Source organism: Lemur catta, chromosome 16, assembly GCF_020740605.2.
Source record: "Lemur catta isolate mLemCat1 chromosome 16, mLemCat1.pri, whole genome shotgun sequence".
Taxonomy (NCBI): Eukaryota; Metazoa; Chordata; class Mammalia; order Primates; family Lemuridae; genus Lemur; species Lemur catta.
The window spans coordinates 39104427-39131446 of record NC_059143.1 but is presented as its reverse complement, the minus strand read 5'-3'; the positions used below and the strand labels follow the sequence as shown (position 1 = coordinate 39131446).

At 37.9% G+C, this 27020-nt stretch overlaps 1 protein-coding gene across 1 annotated transcript in view; it reads right to left on the bottom strand.

Annotated features, from left to right (window-relative positions):
• Positions 1 to 11342: 11342 nt before the first annotated feature.
• The window catches only part of DCC (DCC netrin 1 receptor), a 987982-nt gene continuing 972304 nt past the window's right edge, over positions 11343 to 27020 (bottom strand). Inside the window, exons 28-29 of the mRNA XM_045528069.1 lie at positions 15660 to 15802; positions 11343 to 11697 (exon numbers count right to left, since the gene is read on the bottom strand). Of these exons, the coding sequence (XP_045384025.1) occupies positions 11608 to 11697; positions 15660 to 15802 (233 nt within the window). The 3' untranslated portion in view covers positions 11343 to 11607. The remainder of the gene's footprint in view (positions 11698 to 15659; positions 15803 to 27020) is intronic.

The following is a 27020-nucleotide window of genomic DNA, read 5'->3' as shown; positions in this document are numbered from 1 at the left end:
ATCCTACCATGCTGAGAGAAATGATCCTCAGTATCGCAGTTGTTTCCAGAAGCCACCTTGACAAGGATTGGCAAGGGGAGGGTTTTTGTGACAAGAAATGCAGCTGTGGCAGAGAGTTGGTACTTTAAATTTCACGACTTTATCTAGAAGAGACTCAGCTAAGCAGAAAGAAGCTGTTCTAAATGAAAAAGAAACTACAGACCTCTTTTATTGGCAAGATGAAGTTTATCTTACTACCCAACAAGAATTGGGAATCATGGGTAAAATAGACGATAAAGAGTGCTCCATGATTTTGCACATGTGAGGTATTATGTGCAATTTTTTTTACCTTAATGCATATAAATTAGATGTTAACGATTCTCTTTTTCTTAGTGCCCCCAGTTGGCTCCTATTTCCTTCGGAATATAAATAGTAGCATGCGTGGCAAGGTGCAGCATGATCTGGTCCAATTCTAACTCCTTAACCTTTTTGATTGGATTCTTCCCCCTTGCTCAATGAAGTGCACCTGCACTAATCATCTGTGTGTTCTTTGAATAAGCCAAACTTTCTCTCAACCCAGGCATTTGCTCGTGCTTTTCCCTTCTTCTGGAATGTTCTATATTCCCAATAGTCACATGGAAAACTCCTTTCTGTCTTCCAGTTTCAGCTTAAATATCACCCCCATGAAGAAGTCTTTTCCTATCTAAAACAAGTAGCTCCATTTCTCATTGATAATGGTGAATAATCTCTAAAAATATTATATTTCTGTATCACAATCAGTTTATAGCAGTCGTTATGGTTATAATTATTGCACTGATTTATTCATCTGTTCTTTGTCTCCACAAGTAAATAATGAACTCCAAGAGGGCAGGGATCATATCCATATTGATCACTGTTGTTTTCCAGTATTAGCTTAGCCATTGGTACATAACAAATATTGGACAGACATTTGTGAATGAAAGAATAAAACTTCTATGTTAAATGGTTTCTTATTACCAACATAAGTAAATATTAATATCTTTGAGTACTATTACAAACCTCCACTGATTGTACAAATATACTTTTTTTCTCCACAAATCATACACTTCTTCTTTTTCCAAAAAAACCATGAAATACTTACTAGTTTCAGTATATGTCTGGTAAGTCCTATCATCTGTATCTTTTTGCTCATATAACTTCTTTTATCTGAATTGCCCTTTTCCATCTCTAAAGATTTTAGTCTTATTTATTATTTAAAGCTCTTTCCAAACACCACCTTCCCTATGAGGCTTCTATGAACTTTAATTTGATGCTCTGTACTCTGATGGAATTTTGTCTTTACCTGTTTAAAGGTATCTATCTGTCTCATTTGAACTATAGTCATATAATACATCCTTTTGAAATCTACTTTCTTTGTCTTTATACATGCTGAAGTATCTTTAAAGTTATAACTGCATCCAAATCACAAATTTGCTAAATAAATTACCATCTATATTTTTTAAAATGTATGAAAATATTCATAAGCATCAAGGAAAAGATTGAGTGCAGAGATAGAAAGAATAGAAATGGAATTCATTAGGCTTTGGCCAAAAACCAGAAATTGCGCTAAGGGCTTTATAAACATTGTCAAATTTAAATTTAAGCCCACAGCATCCCTATGAAGTAAAGGTTATAGTTAATTTTTTGAAACATCTTATTTGGGGAGAAATAGAAATCATGACAAATGAGTCACATCTACAAAATTGAAATATTCCCATTGTTAGAAGAATTTCAAACCAAAGAACAGTTTTAGCTTGAATTAAAAAAGGCAAGTAGCTCAGGAAATGCACCACAGTTTCAAAGAATAGTTCAAGAATTAAGTTCTTTAGAGAATATTAAGAGGGTGAAAAATTATTCTACTAAAGGGTATTTTGTCAAACTTACATCAAGAGTCAGAATAGATATTAGCAAAGACAGGGAAATTAAAGCACTGTTACTAATTTATAAAGAAGAATGTTAATTAAAATCTGAAAAGAATCTGGGAAAAATTACTTCTGTTATTTCAGGAAATCTTTTGAACTGCTAATGAGAACATTTGGAATATCTCAAGAATAGTTGTCTTAGTATTCATTGTATCAATTTATGAATTTCTAAAGTTAAGAACAGGAAAGGTTAGTTACAAATGAAAGGGAAAAAGATACAATAATATGGAAACAAAAAATTGATAAATAAGAAATAGAGTCTGCTTAGACTTAGGTAAATAAAAAGGAGGATAAAATTTAGGTGCTTTCAAAAATATCTAGAATTCAATAATTAAAATGGTATTGTAAAGTTGCCCCTAACACAGTCCATCCCAATTTTGCATTAAAATATCTATGGACTCAGAAAAATATATGTTATTAATAGAAGAAAGAGAAAGATGGAGAGAAGAAGAAGAAATCACTACTAAAATGCAGGCTTGAAAAGAAAGCCCTCTCTTCAGAAGCCAGAAATATTTTTGTTTGTTTGCTTTTTACACAAACCATAAGGCCAATGAAACTTTAAAAAAAGCACAATGGATGAGCCATCCTTGCCATCTTGCCAGTGATCTTATACAAAATGATCTAAAGATCATTTTCACAGGTGCAAAATTTACACCAACCAAAAATGTAGGCAGGTATTCTGGCTGCCTCCAAAAACATCAGACACTGAGAAGAATTATGTATTCCTTCCTCTAATCTTGCTCTCCACTACCTTCATAAACTATCAGTGCAGAAGTAATGAAGGAAACTAATGATTTTGGATACAGTTCTCATCTGTACAACCCTGTAGGTAAAGAGAATGGAAGAGATCTGGATTTGTGTATTTGAGCTTTGCTGCTTCTCACATACTCCACTTGTGAATCAGAGAGCCAGGAAGAGGACAGGGAAGACCACCTATCAGCTCAGCAGAGTTACACTAGATAAAAGTCAGTGAGATACTAGAAGCTTTGCAAGGCTCTGTGTAGGATAACTGGCCATCATCTAGTTGTGACTCAGAAAACAGGCACAAAACAGCAAGGGCAGTAAAACGGGGCTGAGAGCAATTCAATGGCACAGGGGCTTGACATGCATTGATCTCAATAGATCTTCCTTCATTTGGGAATAAATGAATACATTAAAAATATTTCCAACTGAAATAAACATAACAGGCAAAGGTAATGAGACGTAGCAGGCTTAGAGGATGATTCTTTTACAAAACCAGAAGGAGTTTCTTTCATAGAAACCTACTTGGAATTTTTGTACTTTATACAAAGAAATATCAACCCCATGAAATAGAATTGGAATTTAATAAAGAAGTAACAAGATGTGAGAAAAAGACAACACTATGAAATAAAGAAGATGAGTAAGAAAAGGAAGAATTGCAAGTGAATTAAAAATACTCCAGTGGAATTAAAAGCATTAATGGAAGCAGTAAAAGACAAAGTTAACTTTACAAAAAGTAGAAACAGTAATGTGGATGGTCAAACTAAGAGGATGCAAAGCATATTTAGAGAAATAGTAAGGAATGAAAAAAAATGAAAAGAAACGATAAGATGAAGATAAGGGAAATTTTTAAGAATTATAGATACAACTTTAAAATGTGTCAACGTAAATGAAACAAATGAGTAATCAATGAAGAAAATGTCCCTGAAAGAAAGGCAATGTCAATCTTTTTGGCGTCTAGCTCTGAGTAGATCTTTGATTTTCCATTTTCTTTCACATCTACTAAGTTCACCTACACGCACGTTAATACATCCCACTATCTATTCTTTATAGTATCACAGAGTATTTGAGATAATAGAGTATCTTATTTTTCAACCACTCTAAAATTCTTTCCATAAAAATACTGGCAGTGGACAGAATAGTTAAGTTTATTCTCCGCTCTAGGCCAGACACCAGAAATCCATTTAGTTTTTCTTTAAATAACCAGTTTTCATGGAGACGGTCGTATCTGATAGCTTTCCATGATAATACAACATTCTTTTGTAAGAGATGATTATGTGAATTGAGTCTAATAGTGTAATATTTGTGATATAAAATAGACTGGTGTACGTGTTGCTTCTATTTCTCCATATCAATCTCTTTTAATATATTTGCTGTTACATATTTATATTTCAGAAGTCAGAATACACATCAGTATTTGTAGAAGACAGTGCTAGAATATCCTCATTTAAAAACTGTTAAAATGTATGTAACATAAAATTTATAATTATAATTATTTTTAAGTGTATAGTTCTGTGGCATTAAGTGCATTCAATTTTTTTTCTTTTTCTTTTTTTTTGTTTCAGCATATTACCGGGGTACAAATGTTTAGGTTACATACATTGCCTTTGCTCCACCTGACTCAAAGCTTCAAGCATGTCCATCCCCTGGATGGTGCCCCCCCCCCCCTTTTTTTTTTTTCAGTGCTGTCTGCCCTAGTGGAGTGCATCTGGCGGGCGTGGAGCCTACATTCAAATTTTTTGTGTTATCATCATTCATCTTCCAAAACTAAAACTCTATACCTGTTAAATATTCCCCCCTGCCTCTTACACAGCCCCTGACAATCACTATTCTACTTTCCACTGTCCATGTTTAATAAATTTGACTATGCTACATACCTCATGTAAGTGGAATTATACAGTGTATGTCTTTTTGTGACTTGTTTATTTTACTAAGCATAATGTCTTCAAGGTTTATCCATGTTGTAGCACGTGCCAGGATTTTCTTATATTTTTTTTAGGTAAATATTCCATTATATGAATATACTACATTTTGTTTATCCATTAGTGTGTCTATGGACAGTTGTGTTGCTTCCATATTTTGGCTATTGTGAATGATGCTTTTATGAACATGAGTGGCCAAGTACCTGTTCAAGTCCCTTCTTTTCAATTCTTTTGGGTGTATACCCAGAAGTACAATTGTTGGATCATGTGGTAATTGATGTTTAATTGTTTAAAAAACCATCATACTGCTACTTTTTTCTATAGTGACTATACCAGTGTAAATCCCAACAAAAATGAACAGGGGTTCTGGTTTCTCCATATCCTTAGAGAAGTTTAAGTACACTTCTTTCCTCTAGATGGACTGATATATTGGTTGAAGAACACGGTAAGAGCTAGGTGACCTTTAAAGTCTTCACCTGTCCTGTCATCTGTGATACATTGCCTTGAAACGGTAACTTACTGAGAAGTTCTCTGCTTGCTCAAAAGACTTAATAAAACTTTAATTAATACATAACTTTTTCTTAAGGAATAGATTGTATGTCAAACTGAATCTTTGAATACCTGTAGATATGTATTGTTCAATGCATATGTGTCCCCATGTTCTGCTGTTAACCCTATGAAAATGAAATATCTGGGGGATGGAGAGAGAGAGTATTTCATTCCTTTGGTGTTGGTGTGTTGAAACTGGATCACAGATAGAAGGATCTTGTCTTGGGTGAACTCCCCAGAAAAAGCCCCTGCTATGAAGACTAAAGTCAGAGTGATTTATTATGAAGTGCTCCCTGGAGAAGCAATTAGGGGAAGGGGAGGAGAGGGACAAGGGGGGAGGGAGGCAAGCCAAGCATAGGTACACTACCGTGGGTGCAGTATTGTGAAGCAACATCTCCATATAGTCACTTTGGCTCAGCCCTGCAGAGATAAATTGGGTTAGACCTCAGACTTGTCTCCATCAAGGGCCAAGGGGCTGGAGTGTTCAGCTGCCACCGGTGAGGTCTGATCAGACATATCTAGCTCTTCTGCCCATGCAGACAAAGCAAGTTCCAGCAGTCTGAGGCACCTTGCCAATAAAAAGACATGGGTACTGACTTCTGGGATTGAGACTGCACTGGGAGTGTGCATGGAAATGGTATAAGGATCCAACAGGATATAGCAGATACTGACAGCTTCTTCCACAGATGTTAATAAGAGGCAATGTGTATGCCATGGTTTGGATGTTTGGCGCCCCCTCCTGACCTCATGCTGAAATTTGATCTCCAATGTTGGAAGCAGGGCCCAGTGGAAGTGTTGGGGTCATGGGGTCATGGGAGCAGATCCCTCATGATTGGCTTGGTGCTGTCCTCCTGGTAATGAGTGAGTTCTCACTCCATTAGCTCCCCTAAGAGCTGGTTGTTCATAAGACGCTGACACCTCCTTTCTCTCTGTCGCTGCTGCTTTCACCATGTGATTTCTGCACATGCCCAGCTCCCCTTCCCCTTCTGCCGTGAGTAGAAGCAGCCTGAATCCTTCACCAGGAAGAGATTCTGGCACCTTCCTTCTTGTACAGCCTGAAGAACCTTAAGTCAAAGAAACCTCTTTTCTTTGTAGATCACCCAGCCTCAGGCATTACTGTATAGAAACACAGATGAAGAGAGTGTATCCTAAGGATAAATACAGACAGGCTTGGGGCTGTGTGTGTAGTACAACCATTTACTATAAATAACATGAAGAAAGCACTTTGTATCAAAACTTTATTTATTAAACAAAAAATGCACCATTGAATAACATTTCTATAAAAAATGAATATGAGACTGTTCTACAGTGATTACAAAACCCCTTTTTCTTCGTGTAGTAGTATACAAGATCATGTGTAGAAACAGTCATTGTTTTAAACTGTAAGCAAGTGTCCTTTCTCATAGAACAAGATTTACACTTAAATATTGCAATCACTAGTCTAATTTGGTTAACAATGCTAGAGTCTGACAATGTAAAGAAACTCTTTGTAGACTCAAAATACCTTTTTTAAAAGGTGTTTTGTGACAACAAAAAGTTCCTTCTTCCACTAAGGCTAGTTAAAGCTGTAGTATACCCATTTCTACCAAATAAACTTATCACTTAGCACACTAACAATTTGAGTTGCAAAGCCCTTTGAGACAATGAGTAGCAGTGATTTGCAAAATGCTTTTGGAATTATTTTAGATTTGATGTCATCTTCTCTGAATGACCCTAGGAAGGGAGAAGGTGGTGATGATGAAACTTCAGTGAAGGCTTTGCCTGGACTAGACATCTCGTCATAGCCAGCAATGACAATTCATTTCCAAAGTGGTCCTTCCAAGATACGGAACACTGCAGCTTTAACAGCCATACCTAAATCCCAACCAGATCTCCCTTTTTATCATAAATTATCCAAAAAGAAGCCACTCTAAATAATAAATTAAATATTACTTATAAAAAGTACACCCCATACCCACCCACCCTCCCCCAAACAAGCTGACAATTCACAAAGTTTAGAATTGTCAGGTTTACCCTACAATAATAAAAAACAGCATTTTTCCTCCTCTCCAACATTCCTTTCTTGCATCTGAAAATAACACGTTCAGCACACAGTGAGATCCCTTGGCCCATGCCTCTGTGACATCTTGTAGAGTTTTGCTGTTGCTCTCCTACCAACAAAAATCATAGGATGACAATGCACAAAGGCTCTCCACTGAGAGCAAGAGAAAAAAATCCTTCGGAGAGTGCCACTGGAAGTCCAGCAAGCGAACGTTATCCAATAGTGGCAACAGAGTACCCAGATCAGAAGTATAATAGCCTTCGCTTGCTGATGTGGGCATGGTATTTTGTCTCCCGTATAACCTCACTGACTAGGAAATAGGCATTTCTTTTCAGAATCAATTCTTTTTGGAAGCAGGAGTTTGATTAGCAAGGCATATTGAAGGATGGGTGCATATATTCTTCAATTTATGATTTTCCAAAGTACCTAATTTGAATTAAAACACCGGAGACAAGTGAAAAGTTTTTATTTTTTTGTACAATACTAAAGTGCTTTCTGAAAAGTCACTAGAGGAATACAAATTATGAGTAAAATGTTGTTTTGAATGTGATTTCTAGAAAAAAAGAGAGTGTAGATTTGAGTGTATGAATGCTTCTGAAGCTCTAGAAGGTTGTGGGCTCTATATTGTGGATGTGGTCATGAACAGGGTAGAACACAAACCTCTGGCCCGCAGTACTGCCTGTGGGTGAAGGGAACCCCATGAGGCAGGGAAAGCATCTGCTCACCATCTATTTTAAAGCGCAGATACTTTTGTTTAGATATGCCTAAAACTAGGGAATTTTTCTATTTCCCTGTCTTTCGCTGACCAAAAATGTACATTCCAAAACCACAAGAGGTCTGAGTCTGGGATATAATTTTATCTGAAATAGTAAGATGATATCTTTAGGTAACTGTTTGTTGGCATTGCAGTCTGTCATATCTAGGACACTCTATTAAATTTGGAGACAACCTTAAGATGCTTATTTAAATGAAGTCAACAGAAGTTTCCAAAGGGTGGATAAGTACCTACAATCATCTTCACGTACAGACACTGACAGCTTCCAGAAAGGACCTGTATATGACAGATTCTTTATTGGAAAAGCCAATCAAGGCCAAATTTTACAGTTTCAAAATGTTGTCTGGACCATCATACTGATGTCGGTGGCTCTCCTTTTGTACTTGGTACCAAGGCAGGAGGCTGAACATCTCACTTTGAATAATTTTTATTTTGAAGAAACTAATGTTACATCCAACAAGAAGCCTTAATAAATCTACCTCTTACATCACTGGCTTGGTTTTGTTTTCAAGTTGCTCAATTGAGTGTGCATTTTATAATACCCACATGTAAAGTTGCATTATTTAAATTTTCTAGAAGCTTATAGCTCTGTTACACAAAGAGGCAAGTCTGACTGGTTTCTCACTGGATGTAAATCACTAAGAAATATTTAACTTCTGGCTAGAACGTCATCCAAATATTCTTTATACCTCTTGAGTGATTTGCATTTTTGTGAGTTTAACAAACCGTGGAAATTTCTAGAGGATAGAAAATAGCTTTCTTATTCAGGTGAAATATAAAGAAAAATACCCATTTTTTTTTTTTTTTTTTTTTTCCAAGAGGATGCTCTTGCCTGACAGTTTGGCACATTGCAGGGAAGGCCTCAGAATGTTCTGCCAGGTTTGATTTTTCTTTTTTTCAGGGAGAAATGAATCCTGGTGGCAGAACTGGGGGTTGGCCATCAGGCATCACTCTGTGGGAGTCAGGGAGATTTATGAGCATAGAAAGACCTGCATGCCATGAACTAGACTCAGTAGGAGCAAAAAAGAGACCATCTCACAATATTCACAGGTGTCTTCTTGTCAAGACATCAGGAGACAGAGGGATTGGAAAGTTACCTAAAACGTAGGGCAGGCAGTTGTACAGGTATGTGAACTACTTGAGATTGCAGAGTGCAGAGTTATATGGAAGTTGTGGTGAGGTCATTGTGTATTGAAACCACCAGGCAATATGACACTAGATTCTTTTGAAGATATCTAAATGGATTCTACTCTATATTCAATGCATGGTGATAAGACTTGTTAGCATTGCCAAAATTGCTAAAATAAACCATTGTATTTGTGTAATGATGAACGTTTCAAGAGCATGCAGCAGAAATAAAACTCTCACTGAAAACAAATCACATATACTTTTAATGTAGTTTTAAAACTTTTGCTTCCTAAAGTCATTGACTTTGACTAGAGGGATGGAGAATTTTGTGAAAATGCTAGTTCTCTTGATTGTCCAACTGAATTTTACAGATTGAAATTGTACTCAACCCCTAAAATCTGAGATTTGCAGCCCATTCCAAACGGAGCACACAGAATGGTCCCAGTGGTATCAAATGCCTTCACAGAATGTTCCCTGTCTGTCAGTGTTAGAAAGGGGAGGCTACTCTAGGGCCTACAGAAGGTTAGGCCAGCCTAATGAACATTTTCTTTTTTGACATAATGGATTGTTGCAGAAGAATTTCAATATTATGTTAAGAAATGCCTTATTCCAGGTCAGTGGAGGGTTGTCCACCTAAGTGCCCAGATATTAAACAAGAGTAATCTGTCCCATAGAATAACGTCACATAGCTCTTCAGAGGGAGTTCCAGAAAATCTTAGATTGAAAGAGCACTCCTGTAGAAGGAACAATTTTGCAAATGGACCGGACTTTCTAATGAACCATTTGAACAGCCCTCTCTGACATCAGATTTCCTTCCTGACATAAAACTGTAAAAAAATAATCTGAATTATTACTTCTGTTACAGTGCCATTTTGCTCAAAATATTTCATTCAGGGATTCATATATAATTACCCACCTAATAAAAGGAGCTATTAGGTTGTAAAGATCCTATCCCTTCCATGCTCTTTTAAAATTATGACCTACTCAAGCTTGAAATCAAAGGCAGAGCTGAAAGGAATAATTCAGCTGAAACTCTCTCATTGGGTTTTCAAGTCGCCTAACTGATAAATATGCAAACTAGCTCCCTTTTGGCGATTCAGCTGCATAAACAGGGATTAACTCCAAATGCAGCTGAAAATGCAGAAAGTAAAAGGTTGCACGCAAAATGTTCTTAATTTCAGCTAGTTCCAAGCTGTAAATAAACATGGCAAGAGAAGTTTAAAATTCCAGCCCACAGTTTAAGACGCTGCTTTTGAAAGGTATCCAGTGGGTTTATGATGTGTCAGAAGTGTCAAGTGGCACCCGGCCCTCTCTGCCTCTCCCTGACTCTGGCACAGCTACGGTGTAGAAGGTTCCCTTGGCAACAGGGCCTGGTGGTCAACACTTGCCAATGCTGACGCCACAGGCAGAACTGGCATCGTTTGAGAGAAGGTACTGTTAGAAACTGCCTTTTATTTTCTTTCCCTTCCTTGGGGTCTGCTCTTAGGGAATCCCCTATTTCCACGGGGTGGTGGGAGGGAGGGCAGCAGATACTGGCAAGGAAGCCATCCCATGTGTTGAGCCGGTGACCTCACCCAAGGCTAGTTGCCAAGGAGAACTCAGGCGGGGGGGGGGGGGGGGTGGGGGGAGACTCTCCTGTCCAGACTCCTGAGGAAGATGGCCTTGGTGAAGCTTTGAAACGGCATCACAGTGTGGTATGGCAGAAAAGCCATCCAAATTGAAAAGTGTCCTATTACAAGCTTAAGCATATAATTACCACGTGTCTGAGAAGATTGCATATTGTATCCTCTTTCCAGAAATGTACTGCTGCTGGCAGGATGCCACTAGTTGCAGATTTTTATGTTCCTGTACTCCAGACATAAACGTGAACCCAGGGTGGATTTCCAAATACTTGCCCAAGTGGGTGAATTTTTACAGCCACTTGCTAATAACCACCACTTGTGCAAAGATGAACGATTGAGTTACAAACATGAGCAGTAACTGCCTTTTTGTTTGCTTATTTACTTTTTGTGCTGTAAGGAAAACATCCAATCCTTTGGTGCTACGTAGTGAGACAAGTCCCATGGGTGCTTTGTACTTTAAAGTTGAAAACAAAATAGTGAGCTTGCATGGGTTTGCCATGGCATGGTACAGGCTGAAATAATGCACTTGCATTTTGTAAGAATAGACCTACATATAAAATGACAGGCCTTGATGAAGGAAAACACAGGCATTAGTTATGACAGTGTGGTCACTGCAGTGGCAAAGACCCAGGACTATTCTATAACAGCAGCTTCAGCTTTGACAATGCAGTGAAGATGCATCTTTGCTTTTGTCTAGGGACCTCATAGCCATCATTTTACAATTTCTGATGCCTATGAAAGAAGGGATGCTTATTCCTTCTGAACTGCTTCAGGATCTTCCTTAATTGAGTGATTCTGATGATTGACCTGTACACTGGTTAGAGTTCTTGGACACAGGTGTGCTGTTTATATGTAATTGGTACGCTGCAAAGTTCCTGGAAAATTCACCTCATCAATTTGGCAACGTATGTTAAAAAGCCGAGCCTGTGATGGCATTCAGTTGCTTCATGAGCCCTTCCAAACTCGCCATTTGTTCACTCAGATCATCCTGTTCATACACCTACAGAGAGAATGAGAACATAGAGTTAGTATTCAACAGGGAGACATTCCTTTTATGAAGGCAGCGACCACGGCTAGTTGGTCACTCAGTGTTCTCAAGTCTGACACTGTGGCCTGCACCCGGGGCTGTCCTCAGAGTATAATCATTGAAGATGTTGGGAATACAAGAGGGTGGTGTTAAATGATTACATACTGTTTCACTGACTCCATCTCTAGGATGGGAAAAATGTTTCAGAGTCCAAAAGATCTTGTTTCAATCAAGTTCTACCAATTACTAGCTTTGTGGTCTTGAGCAAGCTCGTGAACCTTCCTGATGTATAGTTTTCCTCATCTAAATTGAAATGATGTTAATGACGTCTGTTTCATAGGCTGTTCTGTTTAGTGCCTACCACAGTGACTGGCACCTGGTGCACATTCAATACATGAGCTCTTTTTCCTTTTAGTAGGTTACCTATCAAGATACCAAGAAATTTTTTTTTTCTTTGTAACATGCAATGGATAATCTTTGTTGTGAGAACTTGATGGGCTTTGCCTTGACTCATGAAAAGTCTGGGGATTATGATTTTAGTTTGTATGTGGAAACAAAATTCATGCCCCAAACCAGAGTCAGTCCTAGGCATAGAGGTGAAGAGGCTCTTTTGACATGATTGGAATGGTGGATAAAAGAGGAGGTTCAACTGCAGAAAGCTTAGTGAACACATTCTCTGGAACTCTCACTCTCTGTAAGTCACTTCTATCATGTTAGTAATAAGATTTATTATCACAGATACCACATCATTAGCCTTAAGAATTCTGATTCAGAAGGTATGGGAAGGACCTAGAAATCTGTATTTCAAAAGAATGTCTCCGGTAATTTTGATGGTTAGCCAGATGGGGGAAGAAGGAGAAAGAGCACTGAGGTTACGATGTTGGTTTGAATCCCAGGTCTCTTGTACAGCTGCAGTGTTTTTGAGTCAGTCTCCTTATTTGCCAAATGGGAACAGCAAGTTTGCCTCAGTGAGTAGCTGGAGGAGTCAACAAGTCAGTGCTGGCTGTGTTAAGTGTTCGATAAATGTTAGTTTCCTTTCTTCCTTTCTTGACATATCATTTGTTTTGACTTACATTGATGTTCTACTTGATTATTCTTGGCTAGCCTATTCAATTGATTAAATGATTGAATGAATGAGGCCTGAGCCATGATTTCTAGCTCTGCATAGGCAAGAAGCATTGCTTGGTACCACGGTCAGAAATATATATCTAATCCTGACAAATAAATACCCTGGATCCCAAAAGAGCATTGATAGAATCTGCATCGTGGAGGAATAGGCACAAAACTACTCCAGCCAGTGAAGAAACAGCTCAAAATGCATGTTATTAATGCATGAGCTTCCCGTAGACATCTCAGCATGTCAATGAATGATTTGGCCATATACTATATAATTTTCAGGGCGTAACGGGCATTGAAAAATACCCAATTTGGCTAAAAAGGATGTTATATTAATATATATAAAGAGAGAAATTAAGTGAGGGGATTGTTTGGTAACTCATTTCTAAAAATGTTCTAATTGTCTAGATTATCTTTATTGAATTGTCTAGATTTCATTGTATAATGTGACAATCACTAGTAGCCATGGGTAGCTATTATATTCTTCAAATATAGCTAATCCAAATTGAAATGTGTTTTACATATAAAATACATACCAGATTCTGAACACTTAGTACAAAAGTAAATGTAAACTATCTCATTAATAATTTGGAAACATTGGGTTAGATAAAGAATATTTAAATTATTTTCACCTATTTATTTTTACATCTCTTAACGTAGCTTTCACAAAATTTAAAATTACACATGTAGTTCTAATTATATTTCCATGGGATGGTACCAATATAAATTTTCCCATTCCTGTATTTTCTTTAATGTTTATTTCTTACTACTCTCAATGTTTATTTCTTACTACGGCTTTGGCTGTCACTCTGTAGCGTCAATCTTAAATGCAAAAACAGGCCACCTAACATGGTTCCTTATGAGATATTTTATGTACATTAGGAGTTAGACCTGATTTGAGATCTGGCCGCAAACCTTGAGACTAAACAAATATTTAAGTAAACAGCTATATTCTGACAAAAGTGCATTAGATTCTTATAAATTTGAATCTTTTAAAATGTGTGCTAAGCATGTAATGGTCTCTGCCAAACATTGTCACACTACATACAGATACTCTGCTTCCTTGGTTTCAATAAACTTAAAATATTTTATAGTTTTTAGTACTAGAAAAAAAAGTCAAGGAAAAAATGTATTGTCCTTTATGCAAATGAAATGATCCTTTATTATTTACAAAAATGAGATTTCAGAAGACAATGTAATTTTGTTAAAGAAAACTGGTAGTTGGATTGCTCAGAGAGGATTGATTATGTGACCTGTTTATTTCTTGATATTGTTACAATTTTCTTTCTCAATATATTATTTGAAATTTTTCAGAAGACTCATTTGTGCATGAAGAAAACAGAAACCAGATGGATATGCATCACATATATTCTCATTTCACAATTTATGGTAGAAAAAATCCAAATGTATTAACAAAATAGAATTTTAATTTGTTGCTTTCATCTTCTTTCTCTTTTAGTTCCCTGATTTTTCAAAGTATTTGATATGTTAATTCCTTAGCTTTAAGTGTTTTATTTTGAATTACATTCAGAAAGGAACTAAATTTTTCCATACTCCTTTATAGTACATTTTTGGGAGAAATGTTTTCTTTCGTAAAATTGTTTTTTTCCCCCTTCTCCATTGATTCTCCTTCTTAGTTTTTTAATTGGATCACTTTTTAACTTCTTTCCTTAGTAACTAATTTTTCCTCTCCTTACATAATTAAACTTTTCCCTCTTATTTTCTATAAATATGCCATCCCTTCTTGTTTTCACTTAAACTCCTTCCTTCATTTCTTCATTTTGCATTTTTCTTTTCTCAATTCTGTACTTATAGGCTATTTTATGATTTCAGAAGTAACATGTATGAAGACTTCAAAAAACCCTCAGAATATAGCTTTTTGTTACTCTGTTTTTAATTTTAAAGAATAATTATATAAGCTGGGTGCGGAGGCATGCACAAGTAGTCTCAGTTACTTGGAGGCTAAGGATGGAGGATTGCTGGAGCCTAAGAGTTCAGGGCTGTAGTACACTATGGTTGTGAATAACCAATGCACTCCAACCTGGGCAATATAGAAAGACCCTGTCTTTCAACAAAAAAAAAAAAAAAAAAAGGAAAAAGAAAAAAAAAAAGAATAATTACATAGTATTATTTCCAGGAATGCTAAAGTATTTCATCTTACTGACACACACATATGTGTGTGTATATGTACATATTACATACACATGGATTAAAAAACCACACATTCTATAGCTGTCTGTAGCTATCTGCTTATATTTCTAAGATTATCCTTAACACATTAACTGCCATGTGAGTTGTATTTAACTCACGTTAGCTTAGAGCCTGGGGCCCGATGATGCATATGTAACTCACACGTTTCTTCACCTTGGGAGCTGTGAGAACTATTTTTGAAGTTGCATATAACTCATGGACAGACAACAGTAAAAATAGCAACTTTTTCATTAAATTTAAAAGGATAATTTTGTTTTCCAAATTTTTATTCCATTTTCGTAATAAAACACTGTGGCCCCAAGGAAAAAAAGACTTTTTCTCTAGTGTGGCAGTGTGTTAGGTTTTTATGTAAGTAAGTCTCTGATATATTTAGTTTTCTATAGAATTTGTTCTCTTTATAATCGAGTGCAGGAAAACAGAACAGAATAAATAAGAGAACAACAATGGCCCTGGGTTAATGAAAAATGCTGATTGGCTGAGATAGCAGCACAGGGCACCAGTCAGTGCTTCCCTTGTTGAGGAGTGACTTTCTATTTCTTTTTCTTTTTCTTTCTTTTTGAGACAGTCTCACTCTGTTGCAGAGGGGTGAATTTGAAAGATGCCCTTACGTTGGCCGAATCCTCCGTTGGTTTGTGGCTGTCCTCAGACACTTCAGGGGCTGTCGGCACCGACACGGGAAGCAAAGGGGATCTTGCTTTTCCAGCCAACCCGAGAGAGGCTGTTTTAACATGAGTCTTAGGAAGAGTGGGCCCTGAAACAGAAAATGCAGAGTGATGAAAGCAATGTATAAAACATCCGGGGGAGCAATTTCTCAAGTACCAACGCCAAATCCAGTAGGTTGGCATTGATTTTAGGTTATTGCTCATTCTGTACCGTTGAAAGGAATTCCGACACTGTGAATGAGCTCATTTTATGTCTACTCAATGGAAGACGAAATCTGATTAGGCTTCTCCAGATGCACCTCCACTAGTCACATGTAATTTCAAGTGGATTCCAAATCACACTGGGAAAAGTTGTCTGGGAGCTCTGGACTATTTGTCACACCCTATAAAGTCTCAGGCAAGCTTATTGGGTGCCAGTCTCAGCTGAGGCTAGAAAACCCTGTGCTAAACCACCTAAATAAGCCCTAAATTGCATAACAGAACCAAAGAAGATTTGTGGAGTTAGAAAATATGTTTGCTCTGGTCTACAGATAATTATTAGATATTATAGTAAAAGTCCTTCATGGCTGACCTGACAGAATAACATGTCTAATTCTCTTCTAGAAAAAAATACTGTAATTCTGTCCTGACCACTTATAGCTTCTGTCAATAAAAGACATTGTAATGTTCATTAAAATCATTTGAGGAACTGCTAAGTGTCTAAATGTAGATGTGTCTACATCAATCTAGAAGTAGATGGCACTTCTGTCTACTATGAACAAGGGCTGCATTTTATTTTTGAGCCTGAAATTTACCTTATAAATTTAGCTTAGCTTATAGCAGTGCTACAACTTTGTCCCTATAGCCTGAAATAAAACTTTTATAAAGGTTTACGGAATCAGCTAGTATACCTCACACAACTGAGGAATTTTGTCATTCTTAGCACTATAACCAAGAGCTCAGCAGAAGGGTGTTGGGGTAAGCCATGAAAAGAAGTCTTCTTCAGTTCCCTTCTACCGTTAGTGATGACATTTTAGTCCTAATGGGGATTCCACATTTTGCCAAGAAAAAGTTGTTTTGACTATACTTTGGAAAACAGAAGTCTAATTATTAAAGCTCAGAGGTTAATCTGCAATCAGAAAAATAGGGGTCATTTGATTGGAAAGGAAACAATTCAAATGAAATCTAATGCACCGGCAATCTGCCAGATGCTGGTCACCACGAATAAGTCCTAACATAAGCACCTTTTCCCACACCATGACCTTACATGTAATTCCTTCATATTTATACCTTCTCACACTCTTAAACTTCAGGGATCAAAAGTCTGCAATTGGAATGATGTAGCTCTAGAGGGTGATCTTCAAATGAGAAGAGATACAGAGATGAGAAACATGAGTCATTTTCTTAAGAGAAGGAAATAATATTTACTGAGTGCCTACTAAACTCTAGATCTATGCCAAGCATTTCACTTTCATTTTAGGTAAAATTGCATACTAAGGAAGAATTTGGGATTTACAGGTAAATCCAGTCTGTGTTCAGATGTGTGCAATCCCTTGTCAACTAAAGCTGCCTTGGCCTGTGTTTCATCTGTAAAATAGAAATGGCAATAATTTTTTGTGAGATAAATAAGATTATATATTTAAGGTGGCTAATACCTAGTAACTTGTTCAAAGAGGGATAGCTATTACTAATACTGAATTGTCAAAACAATCTTGCTAATTATTATTCTTCTCCCCAGTTCACACAAGAGGATGCCAAAGAGCCGAAAAAGAAAATTGCCCAAAGTCACACATTTAGAAACGGGCAGGCAGGATAAAGGTTTGTACCAGGCTCTTTCTTTCTTTATTTTTTTTATTTCAGGATAGTATGGGGGTACAAAAGTGTAGGTTTCGTATATTGCTATTGCCCCCGCTCCTCCCCATCCCAAGTCAGAGCTTCGAGCTCTGTCCATCCCTCAGACGGTGGTGGTGTGCATCGCACTCATTATGTATACATACACCCATCCCCTCCCCCCCATCTGCCCGACACCCAATTAATGTTCTTCCTATATGTGCTCTTAGCTGTTGATCAGTGAAACCTACTTGATGGTGAGTACCTGTGGTGCTTACTTTTCTATTCTTGGGATACTTCACTTAGTAGAATGGGTGCCAGCTCTATCCAGGAACATACAAGAGATTCTATATCACCATTGCTTCTTATAGCTGAGTAGTACTCCATGGTATACATATACCACATTTTATTAATCCACTCATGTATTGATGGGCACTTGGGTTGTTTCCATATCTTTGCAATTGTGAATTGTGCTTTTTTATAGAATGTCTTTTGTTATTTTGGGTAGATGCCCAATAATGGGATTGCTGGATCAAATGGTAGGTTTACTTGTATCTCTTTAAGGTATCTCCATATTGATTTCCATAGAGATTGTACTAGTTTGCAGTCCTACCAGCACTGTATGAGTGTTCCTATCTCTCCGCATCCATGCCAACATTGATTGTTCTGGGACTTACTGATAAAGGCCATTCTCACTGGAGATAAGTGATATCTCATTGTGTTTTTGATTTGCATTTTCCTGATGATTAGAGATGTTGAGCATTTTTTCATGTTTGCTGGCCATACTTCTGTCTTCTTTTGAAAAGTTTCTGTTCATGTCCTTTGCCCACTTTTTGATAGGGTAGTTTGATGTTTTCTTTCTGATTTTCCTAGTTATGAGCCCTTTATCGGATGTGTAGCATGTAAAAAATTTTTTCCCATTCTGTAGGGGGTCTGTCTGCTCTTGTGACAGTTTTTTTGGCTGTGCAGAAGCTTTTTAATTTAATCAGGTCCCATTTATGTATTTTTGTTGTTGCTGTGATTGCCTTTGGAGTTTTCTTCATAAATTCTTTGCCTAGGCCAATCTGTATAAGACTGTTTCCCACATTTTCTTCTAGAATTCTAATAGTTTCACACCTAAGATTTAAGTCTGTTACCCACTGTGAGTCGATTTTCATGAGAGGTGAAAGGTCGGATCCTGTGTCAGTCTTCTACATGTGGCTATCCAGTTTTCCCAGCACCATTTATTGAATAAGGATTCTTTTCCCCAGAGTATGTTTTTGTCTGCTTTGTCAAAGATCAGATGGCTCTATGAGCATGGTTTTATATCTGGGTTCTCAGTTCGGTTCCAGTGGTCTGTGTCCCTGTTCTTGAGCCAATACCAAGGTGATTTAACAACCACAGCCTTGTAGTATAGTTTGAAGTCTGGTAAATCGATACCTCCCATTTTGTTCTTATTGCCTAGAAGTGCTTTTGGTAAACGGGGTCTTCTCTGGTTCCATACGAAGCGTAAAATTATTTTTTCTATCTCTGTGAAAAATGATGTTGGTAATTTAATAGGGATTGCATTGAATCTGTAGATCACTTTGGGTAGGATAGAGATTTTAACAATGTTGATGCTGCTGACCCACGAGCATCATATGGTTTTCCACCTGTTGACGTCCTCTGCTGTTTCCTTCCTTAGTGTTTCATAGTTCTCCCTATGAGGTCTTTTACCTCCTTCATTAAATAATATTCCTGGTGTAGCAAGCTCTTTCTAAAGCCACTGAGCAAATGAAGATTCTATCACTAAAATGTCAATCCAATTTTAATGGGCTTTTTGAAAAAGCAATATAAATGAACATGAAATCTAGGTCAAAAACCATGCGTAACTTGAGGGTGAAAAGTATTCATTGTGTCATTGTTTCTCATTACTGACTTGTAATTTAAAGGGAAAAACCAAACTGTAATAAACCCCAGCATTAACGTAAACTATTTTTATTACATTAAATATACACAAAAGTGAAATTTCCCATAATCTTCATAACTTGGAGTTTTATGCTATGCTGTAAAACCAAAACACATTTAAAGTTACGGAGAAAAGCCCTATAAAATAGTCTAATTTGAATGATCATCATTAATTTAATATGATAAATGAGGTTGTTTGGGTAAAACACAATCACCATATGAATTTGGTATTGTTGCCATGTCACAATCATTTGGGGTTTGTTAGACAATATTGGTAATGAGGATTGAGCATGTATAATGTAACACCAGCCGGACCTTCCTTCAGTCATACACAGACAGTAATGTCAGGTGGTATTCATTGGATGTGAACAAACCATTTGTGTATTAAGTTTACCCCTATCCTTTTCTTTTCAGCCTCTGACCCTAAACACAGAGTTCCCAGTGCCACCTTTGCTATACTTGCAGATACAAAGGCAGACATTAAAATCCCTGGCAGCGTGATGCTATCAAATGACCAGCTGGATGCTCCAGCATGAGTAATTCAGATTAATATATTAGATTATTAGTTAAGTGAAAGCACAGAATTTCAAAAAAGAATTCACAAAGTTTAAAAGCTTAAAAAAGAGGAGTGAATCTTGAGATTATATCTACAAAACCCATGTTTTGAGTTATGTTGCCTGAATTATGTTTGTATACCCTTCTTAGAATGCTAACAACATTCTGATTAGATCTGAGTTTAGTTTTATTGTCACAAAAGCTGTTCCTGTTAGCATTTTCTAGGAGCCACCTCTTATCCTGTCCTATGTTTAACATGGTAGCTGCATTTGAATAACTCACTCTTGTCTGTGTGTATCTTTTTGTATGTACCTTTTATTTATTTTCTACCTAGGCTGCCCTGATCATAAAATCTTTTTTTTTTAATTCTTAGTTTTAAAAAGTGTTTAAGGAACTTCTTCTGAAAATTTACAATGTAACCCTTCACCAAACACCTGCAATATGTGTTTAACATATACTGAAAACCAATTTACTGTAACGTTAAGTATCTATTAATATAAGAAAAAGTAAAGGGAATTAGCATAGCTAATTATGTAAAAAACAAAAATTCAATTAGGGCTAGTGCCTGTGTTGTTCCAGGAAACACATAAAAATAAATACTCTTTTAGAATTTACCAGACTGTTGCATATAATTCCCTAATATGTATTTTATCACAAATTGGTAGTTTTATATGTCGAGAAACTGAATTCTTGGGCATGGCCTACTGTTACCACTTTAGAAATGGATTCTTATGTTGTATTTTCTACCCAGAATCCCAAACACTTGGGTGTATTGCAGTGTGTGTACGCTACTATGTCTGCCACACTCACATTGTCACACAATAAAGCACAGACATGCCTAAAGAGTACCATCACTCAAACCCATTAGAAAGATGATTATAATAATTGATTTTCTCTAGTGCCCAGGCAACAGCTATACATTCAGAATGTACTTCGTGTTGAATAACTGTACAAGACACTATGAGCCTTACAAAAAGAACTGAAGACATTGTCTTAGCTCCAAGACCACATACACCATTTAAACCTCAGATAATTGCCCTTTTTCAAGTAATATTCACAGAATCACAGAAATTTAGAATGCTGGAACCTCAAGGGCTTATAGAGTTCATCTAGTGACCTTCCTTTTATTTTGCTGAAGAGAACACTGAGGTCCTTGGAGATCAAGAGATCAAAGCAGAATTAATTTCATTAAAATGCCAGTACAGGGAAAGAATTTGAACAGTCCCCCAGAGTTCATTATTAGTAGAATGTGACTAGGGCTTTCTATGGCCTTAAATATTTCTTTTCCTGAAAAGTATGAAGGGAAATTTCCCAGGGGAGATTTATTAACAACAAATTAGGCAACTTTGGTCTCAAAATTGCCCTTTCCTAAAGGAGGATAAATGTTTTAAAACAAAGATGTTCATGAAAATATCCTTTGTTGGGAAGTGGGCACCGTGTTCTTGGGCGTGCATAACTCTATCCTTCGCTATATTTGTGTTTGCGTAGATTCAGCGTTTAATGTTTTATGCCTAGACACTGGTGAAGCCCAGGGTCCCATAAGCTCACCAAGCTGTGCTTTTTCCTTTATTTATGTACTTGTAACTCACTATGTGTGACTGGTGTCTTTCTTGACTTTCTGGCCTGTGTCCCTGTTCTTCCATGGAGCTATGAGGCATGCTTCTAGTCCTTCACCTCAGCCCCGAGACCTAAGTAGTCACCGTCCCAAAAGCCTTAATTCTGAATCCATCTTCTATGCCATTCAAACATCTTTAATAAAAAAAAAAAAAAAAAAACCATTCTCAGAGTGTGTACTATTCTCAAGTAAGAAAGTGGCATCATCCTTGCTCTAATCTGAACAGGACGCTGGGAACCATTGTGGGACCTCTCAGCTGCTCACGGCTTGGTCCTGTGGGGAGGGTATTTGTCCTAGGCCCCCTCCTCCGTATCGAGCCTTCCTGGATTACAACTGCAGACGGGGCTTTGCCCCCCTTCCTTGGACACTATACAGCCTTTTCTGTATTGCTCTCAGAAGTCAGGTTAAAAGTCAATTTTCTTCTTGCATCCCCAGCCGTAGCCATTCTTCGTGGCTTCTTCTCCATGACAAGGTCCCTTAAGGCACCATAGCCTTTGCTGTGTCCTGCAGTTTTTTGACATACTGTAAGACAGCCACTATCCTACTCTCCCTAAGAACTAATGGAAACAGTAGCAATTAGAAAAACCCTTCACTTCAGGGTGTGAAACTCCTGCTCTTTAATATCAAGAAATGGTAGAATTTTTTTGCTGCTTTTTCTATGTTGTTAGACCCAGATTGCAGTGACAGGGAAGGCTTTATATTTCTTTCTTCACTTTGGAGAATACCACTTACATTGATAATTAGCCCAAACATAAAGGATTTCCATAAAATTTCTATGAGCTTTATTAGGGAAATGTATCAAAGCACAATAAAAGGACAAAAATGAAAAGAATCCTTTCTATGGCTTCTAGTTGCTACTTTAGTGTAATTTTAACCTGGCAGTAAAGATCTTCTGAGATCTCTCTCAAATGTGAGAAATGACTTTCAGAGTGTGGTCAAGAAAACCCACCTCCTTTGGGGAGAGGGAGGTGACCAAACTGGAGGCTGGCAGCTAGTAAGAAGACCATCTGAAAAAGTGGAAAATTCTCCTTTCTCTTTGCAGACAGGCCTGGAGAGATGACGCGTTTCCCCCCCTAAGGAAGAAGCTCATGTCCATGACAAAAGGTTTTGATTTCTTGTATTATTTTTGTGTGCGTGACAATATGTGTGATCTAGACAATGAATTCCAAACACTGCACAAGTGCTGAAATAAATATCCAAATATTGAAGAAGCATTCTAGCTTAGGACTTAGGAGACACTTAGGGTAATGAGCCAAGGTCACAAAACTAAGTTTTTTGGGTTTTGGTTTCTTCACATCTATAAAGGTTAAACAATTTAATGTTTAAGCTATAAGGTATAAACATTACACAAAGAGGGGGGATATAATTATTCTACCTGCACTTAACATTTCGACTTCTTGTCTCTCCTAAAGATTTAGGAAGTATTGGTTAATCCACTGAGTCCAAACAAATCTCCAGCAAATGAATGCCAAAATTGCAGTAAGTGGATTGGAAAAACCAGTACTGTATAGAAAGTAAATGTTCTATCAGTCATTTTTCTAAAAATTTTTAATGAAAAGCTATAGTATCAATTAGGGTTGTATCACTTTTGTAGTTCAAACAACGAACAATTTACTTAAAAATAAGCAGTATTACATTTCTGTGAGTTAATTTAAATTTACAAATGCTCAATCTGAAACCACTACAGAGTTCCCCCTACCCAGGGTGCATATTGGAGAAGTGTTTCAAGTGATCCTGGGGTGGAACTCTGGATATTGATGTGCAAAATAAATGTTCTTACACCAATATACAGCTAAGTAAGTGAGCATCACTTTGGTTTTAATGTTATCTCCTCAGCAGGCCCCACTAAGGAGGGGAAATAAAAATGGGCTGGAGTCCTGAGAGGGGTAGCACTATTTATCAGGTGTACATGAGCAGCCCCAGCAGGTATAGTGTTTTAAGCTTTGTTTTCACATTAGAGTTATTAAACATTTCATATACTCATTAGGCACATGATCTATGACTGCCATATGCAGACTCCTGCTGCCATCTCCTTGCAGAAGGTTCTTCCAAGAAAAATGATTTTTTGGTGAGAAACATCTGCCTGTAGCAAGAATGGAGAGAAAAGATCCACCTGGGTCAGAGCAGAAACCAACGTGTAGCATGGTTCTGCTTTCCGTATTAACTCATGTCTCTGCCTCTGTATTTCCCCTTTTTTTTTTTTATTTCAGCATATTATGGGGGTGTAAAAGTTTAGGTTATGTATATTGCCCTTGCCTCCCCGCCTTCCCCCTGGAGTCAGAGCTTCAAGCTCTGTCCATGCCCCAGACAGTGAGCATCCACTCATTTTGTATGTATACACACATCTGCCTGACACCTGCTTAATGTTATTCCTAGATGTGCACTTAGGTATTGATCAGTGAAACCACGGGTGAGTACCCGTGGTGCTTATTTTTCCATTCTTGGGATACTTCACTTAATAGAATGGGTTCCAGCTCTCTCCAGGAAACTACAAGAGGTGCTAGATCACCATTGTTTCTTATAGCTGAGTAGTACTCCATGGTATACATATACCATATTTTATTGATCCTCTCGTGTATTGATGAGCACTTGGGTTGTTTCCACATCTTTGCAATTGTGAATTGTGCTGCTGTAAACATTGCAGTGCAGATGTCTTTTTTATAGCATGTCTTTTCTTCTTTTAGGTAGATGCCCAGTAATGCGATTGCTGGATGGAATAGTAGGTCTACTTGAATCTGCTTAAGGTATCTCCATATTGCTTTCCACAGGGGTTGCACTAGGGTGCAGTCCCATCAGTAGTGTCTGAGTGTTCCTGTTGCTCTGCATCCCGGCCAACAGGGATTGTTTTGGGACTTTTTGTTAAAGGCCTTTCTCACTAGAGATAAGTGATACCTCATTTTGGTTTTGATTTGCATTTCCCTGATGATTAAAGAGGTTGAGCATTTTTTTCATGTTTGTTGGCCATTGTTCTGTCTTCTTCTGAAAAGTTTCTCTTCTTGTTCTTTGCCCATTTTTGACAAAGACAGGGTGGTTTGATTTTTTTCTTGCTGATTTTCCTTGTTAGGCGCCCTTAATCAGATGTGTAGCATGTGAAAATTTTTTCCCCATTCTGTAGGTTGTCTGTTTGCTCTCATGACAGTTTCTTTGGCTGTGCAGAAGGTTTTTAATTTGATCAGGTCCCATTTATGTATTTTTGCTGTTGCTGTGATTGCCTTTGGGGTCAACTTCATAAATTCTTTGCCTAGGCCAATGTCTCTAAGGGGTTTTCCCACATTTTCTTCTAGAATTCTAATAGTTTGACACCTAAGGTTTCAGTCTGTTACCCACCATGAGTTGATTTTGGTGAAAGGTGTGGGTCCTGTTTCAGTCTTCTACTTGTGGCTATCCAGTTTTCTCAGCACCATAAGAATTCTTTTCCCCAGAGTATGTTTTTGTCTGCTTTGTCAAAGATTAGATGGTTGTATGAGCATGGTTTTATATCTGGGTTCTCAGTTCTGTTCCACTGGTCTGTGTCCCTGTTCTTGAGCCAATACCAAGTGGATTTAATAACCACAGCCTTATAGTATAGGTTGAAGTCTGGTAAATTCATACCTCCCATGTTGTTCTTACTACCTAAAATTGCTTTTGGTAAACGGGGTCTTCTTTGGTTCCATACACAGTGTAAAATTATTTTTTCTATCTCTGTGAAAAATGATGTTGGTAATTTAATAGGGATTGCATTGAATCTGTAGATCACTTTAGGTACGATAGAGATTTTAACAATGTTGATGCTGCTGACACACGAGCATGGTCTGGTTTTCCACCTGTTTTCGGCTTCTGCTATTTCTTTCCTCAGGGTTTCATAGTGCTCTCCACCCAGTTTTCTGATCCAGCCTCAGTGGGCCTATTAGCCTGTAGCAGTTTCCAGGTTAGTGTCCCCTATTTAGTGTTCACTGCTGTGGATATGGACCTGCTGAGGGGTAGAGGCAGTTTACCTGTGTCCTAACTACCACCAGTGGTAGCCCAGACCAGTTCCTCCCTGGCACAGAACTCAGGGAGTTCCAGATGCTTCCCCCTACTATCTCCTCTCCACGGAGCCCCACATCTCTCTCCGTGATTTTGCACTGACTTCACACAGATCCCTGACTACGGGTGTGTGGGGGAAGCAAGATGTTCTCCTGTGGGACTCATCCCACCTCACTTGCTGGGCAGGCTGGCGCAGCCGTCCACCACTCTACTGTTTATTATTTGTCTCACCCTCTCTAGATTTTGTGATCTTATCTCCTGTTCACCTTTTATTTCTCCTGCTCTTTGTGTTCCACACTGATTCTCAATGCTGTTCTTGGGCAGGGGGGAGCAATCCACTCATGTGTAGTAGACAGAGATCTCCCCCTCCTTCTCTGGGAGCAGGAATCCAGAAGGTTACCTCCAGTCTGCACTTTTTTTCCTCTTCCTTCAATCTTAAGAATCAACTTAAAATGGCTGATTTTGAAGAAAACTGGGTTGTCATCTCTGCTTTTTCTCTGACACATTCTGTGGTGCCAGACAAATGAAATGGCCTCTCTCAGTCTAGTTTCTATGTGAACCAGAATATTATTCTTACATGGACTTATTATTGAGCAACTATTCTGTGCTCAGGCTACCTGGGAGAATATGGAAGTGTCATATAGTCATTTACACTTTTCATAAGTAAGGAGTTTTGAAAGCCATGCGAGAGACAAGAAATATGTATAGAAAACATTGTGCAATACTACCTTTTCATGTTCACAAAATATTGAACAAAAAGGGAGTAGCCGTCTTTACCTAATACGATAGCCAGAAGCATTCCTCATAAGTGATCAAATTTGAAACACAAAAATGTGGCCTCAGCCTTAAGACATTTTAGTCTACAATGTGTATTGCATTTTTAGGATGATAAACATATCTAAATGCCACTTCTGGGAAGACAGACTTTGTGCTTTTCTCCTAGAAGATGAAGGCAGCAGTACACGTGCCTGCTGCGGACATGCTGAGGAAGTGCCTCTGCTTCTCCTCTTGAGGATAAGAGGAGGCTAGTCTGAAGCACGAAGAAGGTGGCTTTTGTTGGGCCATCTCTCTGTGAAAAGGGGGAGGACAGGATTCATGTGCTAATTAGTGGTCACTGCTCAAGTTTTCAAACCTGCTTGGAGCTGACATCAAATGCTCTGGACTTGAAGTTTCTAAAGGCTGCATTTGTTAAGCAAACAACATGAGGCCTAACTCCTGCAGGGCAGTGTCTCTACTGTTGTTTGAGTTCACAGCTAGTGGGGTCCAAAGGTTTTGCAGGCAGGGAGACAGGAAGAGGCCTGCCAGCTAATGCTATTCATTTGGTCCAGGAAGTCATGATTCTCTGTGACCTCTGCTTACCCTTTGGTTATCAGAACCTTGTCTGTACCATTTACCAT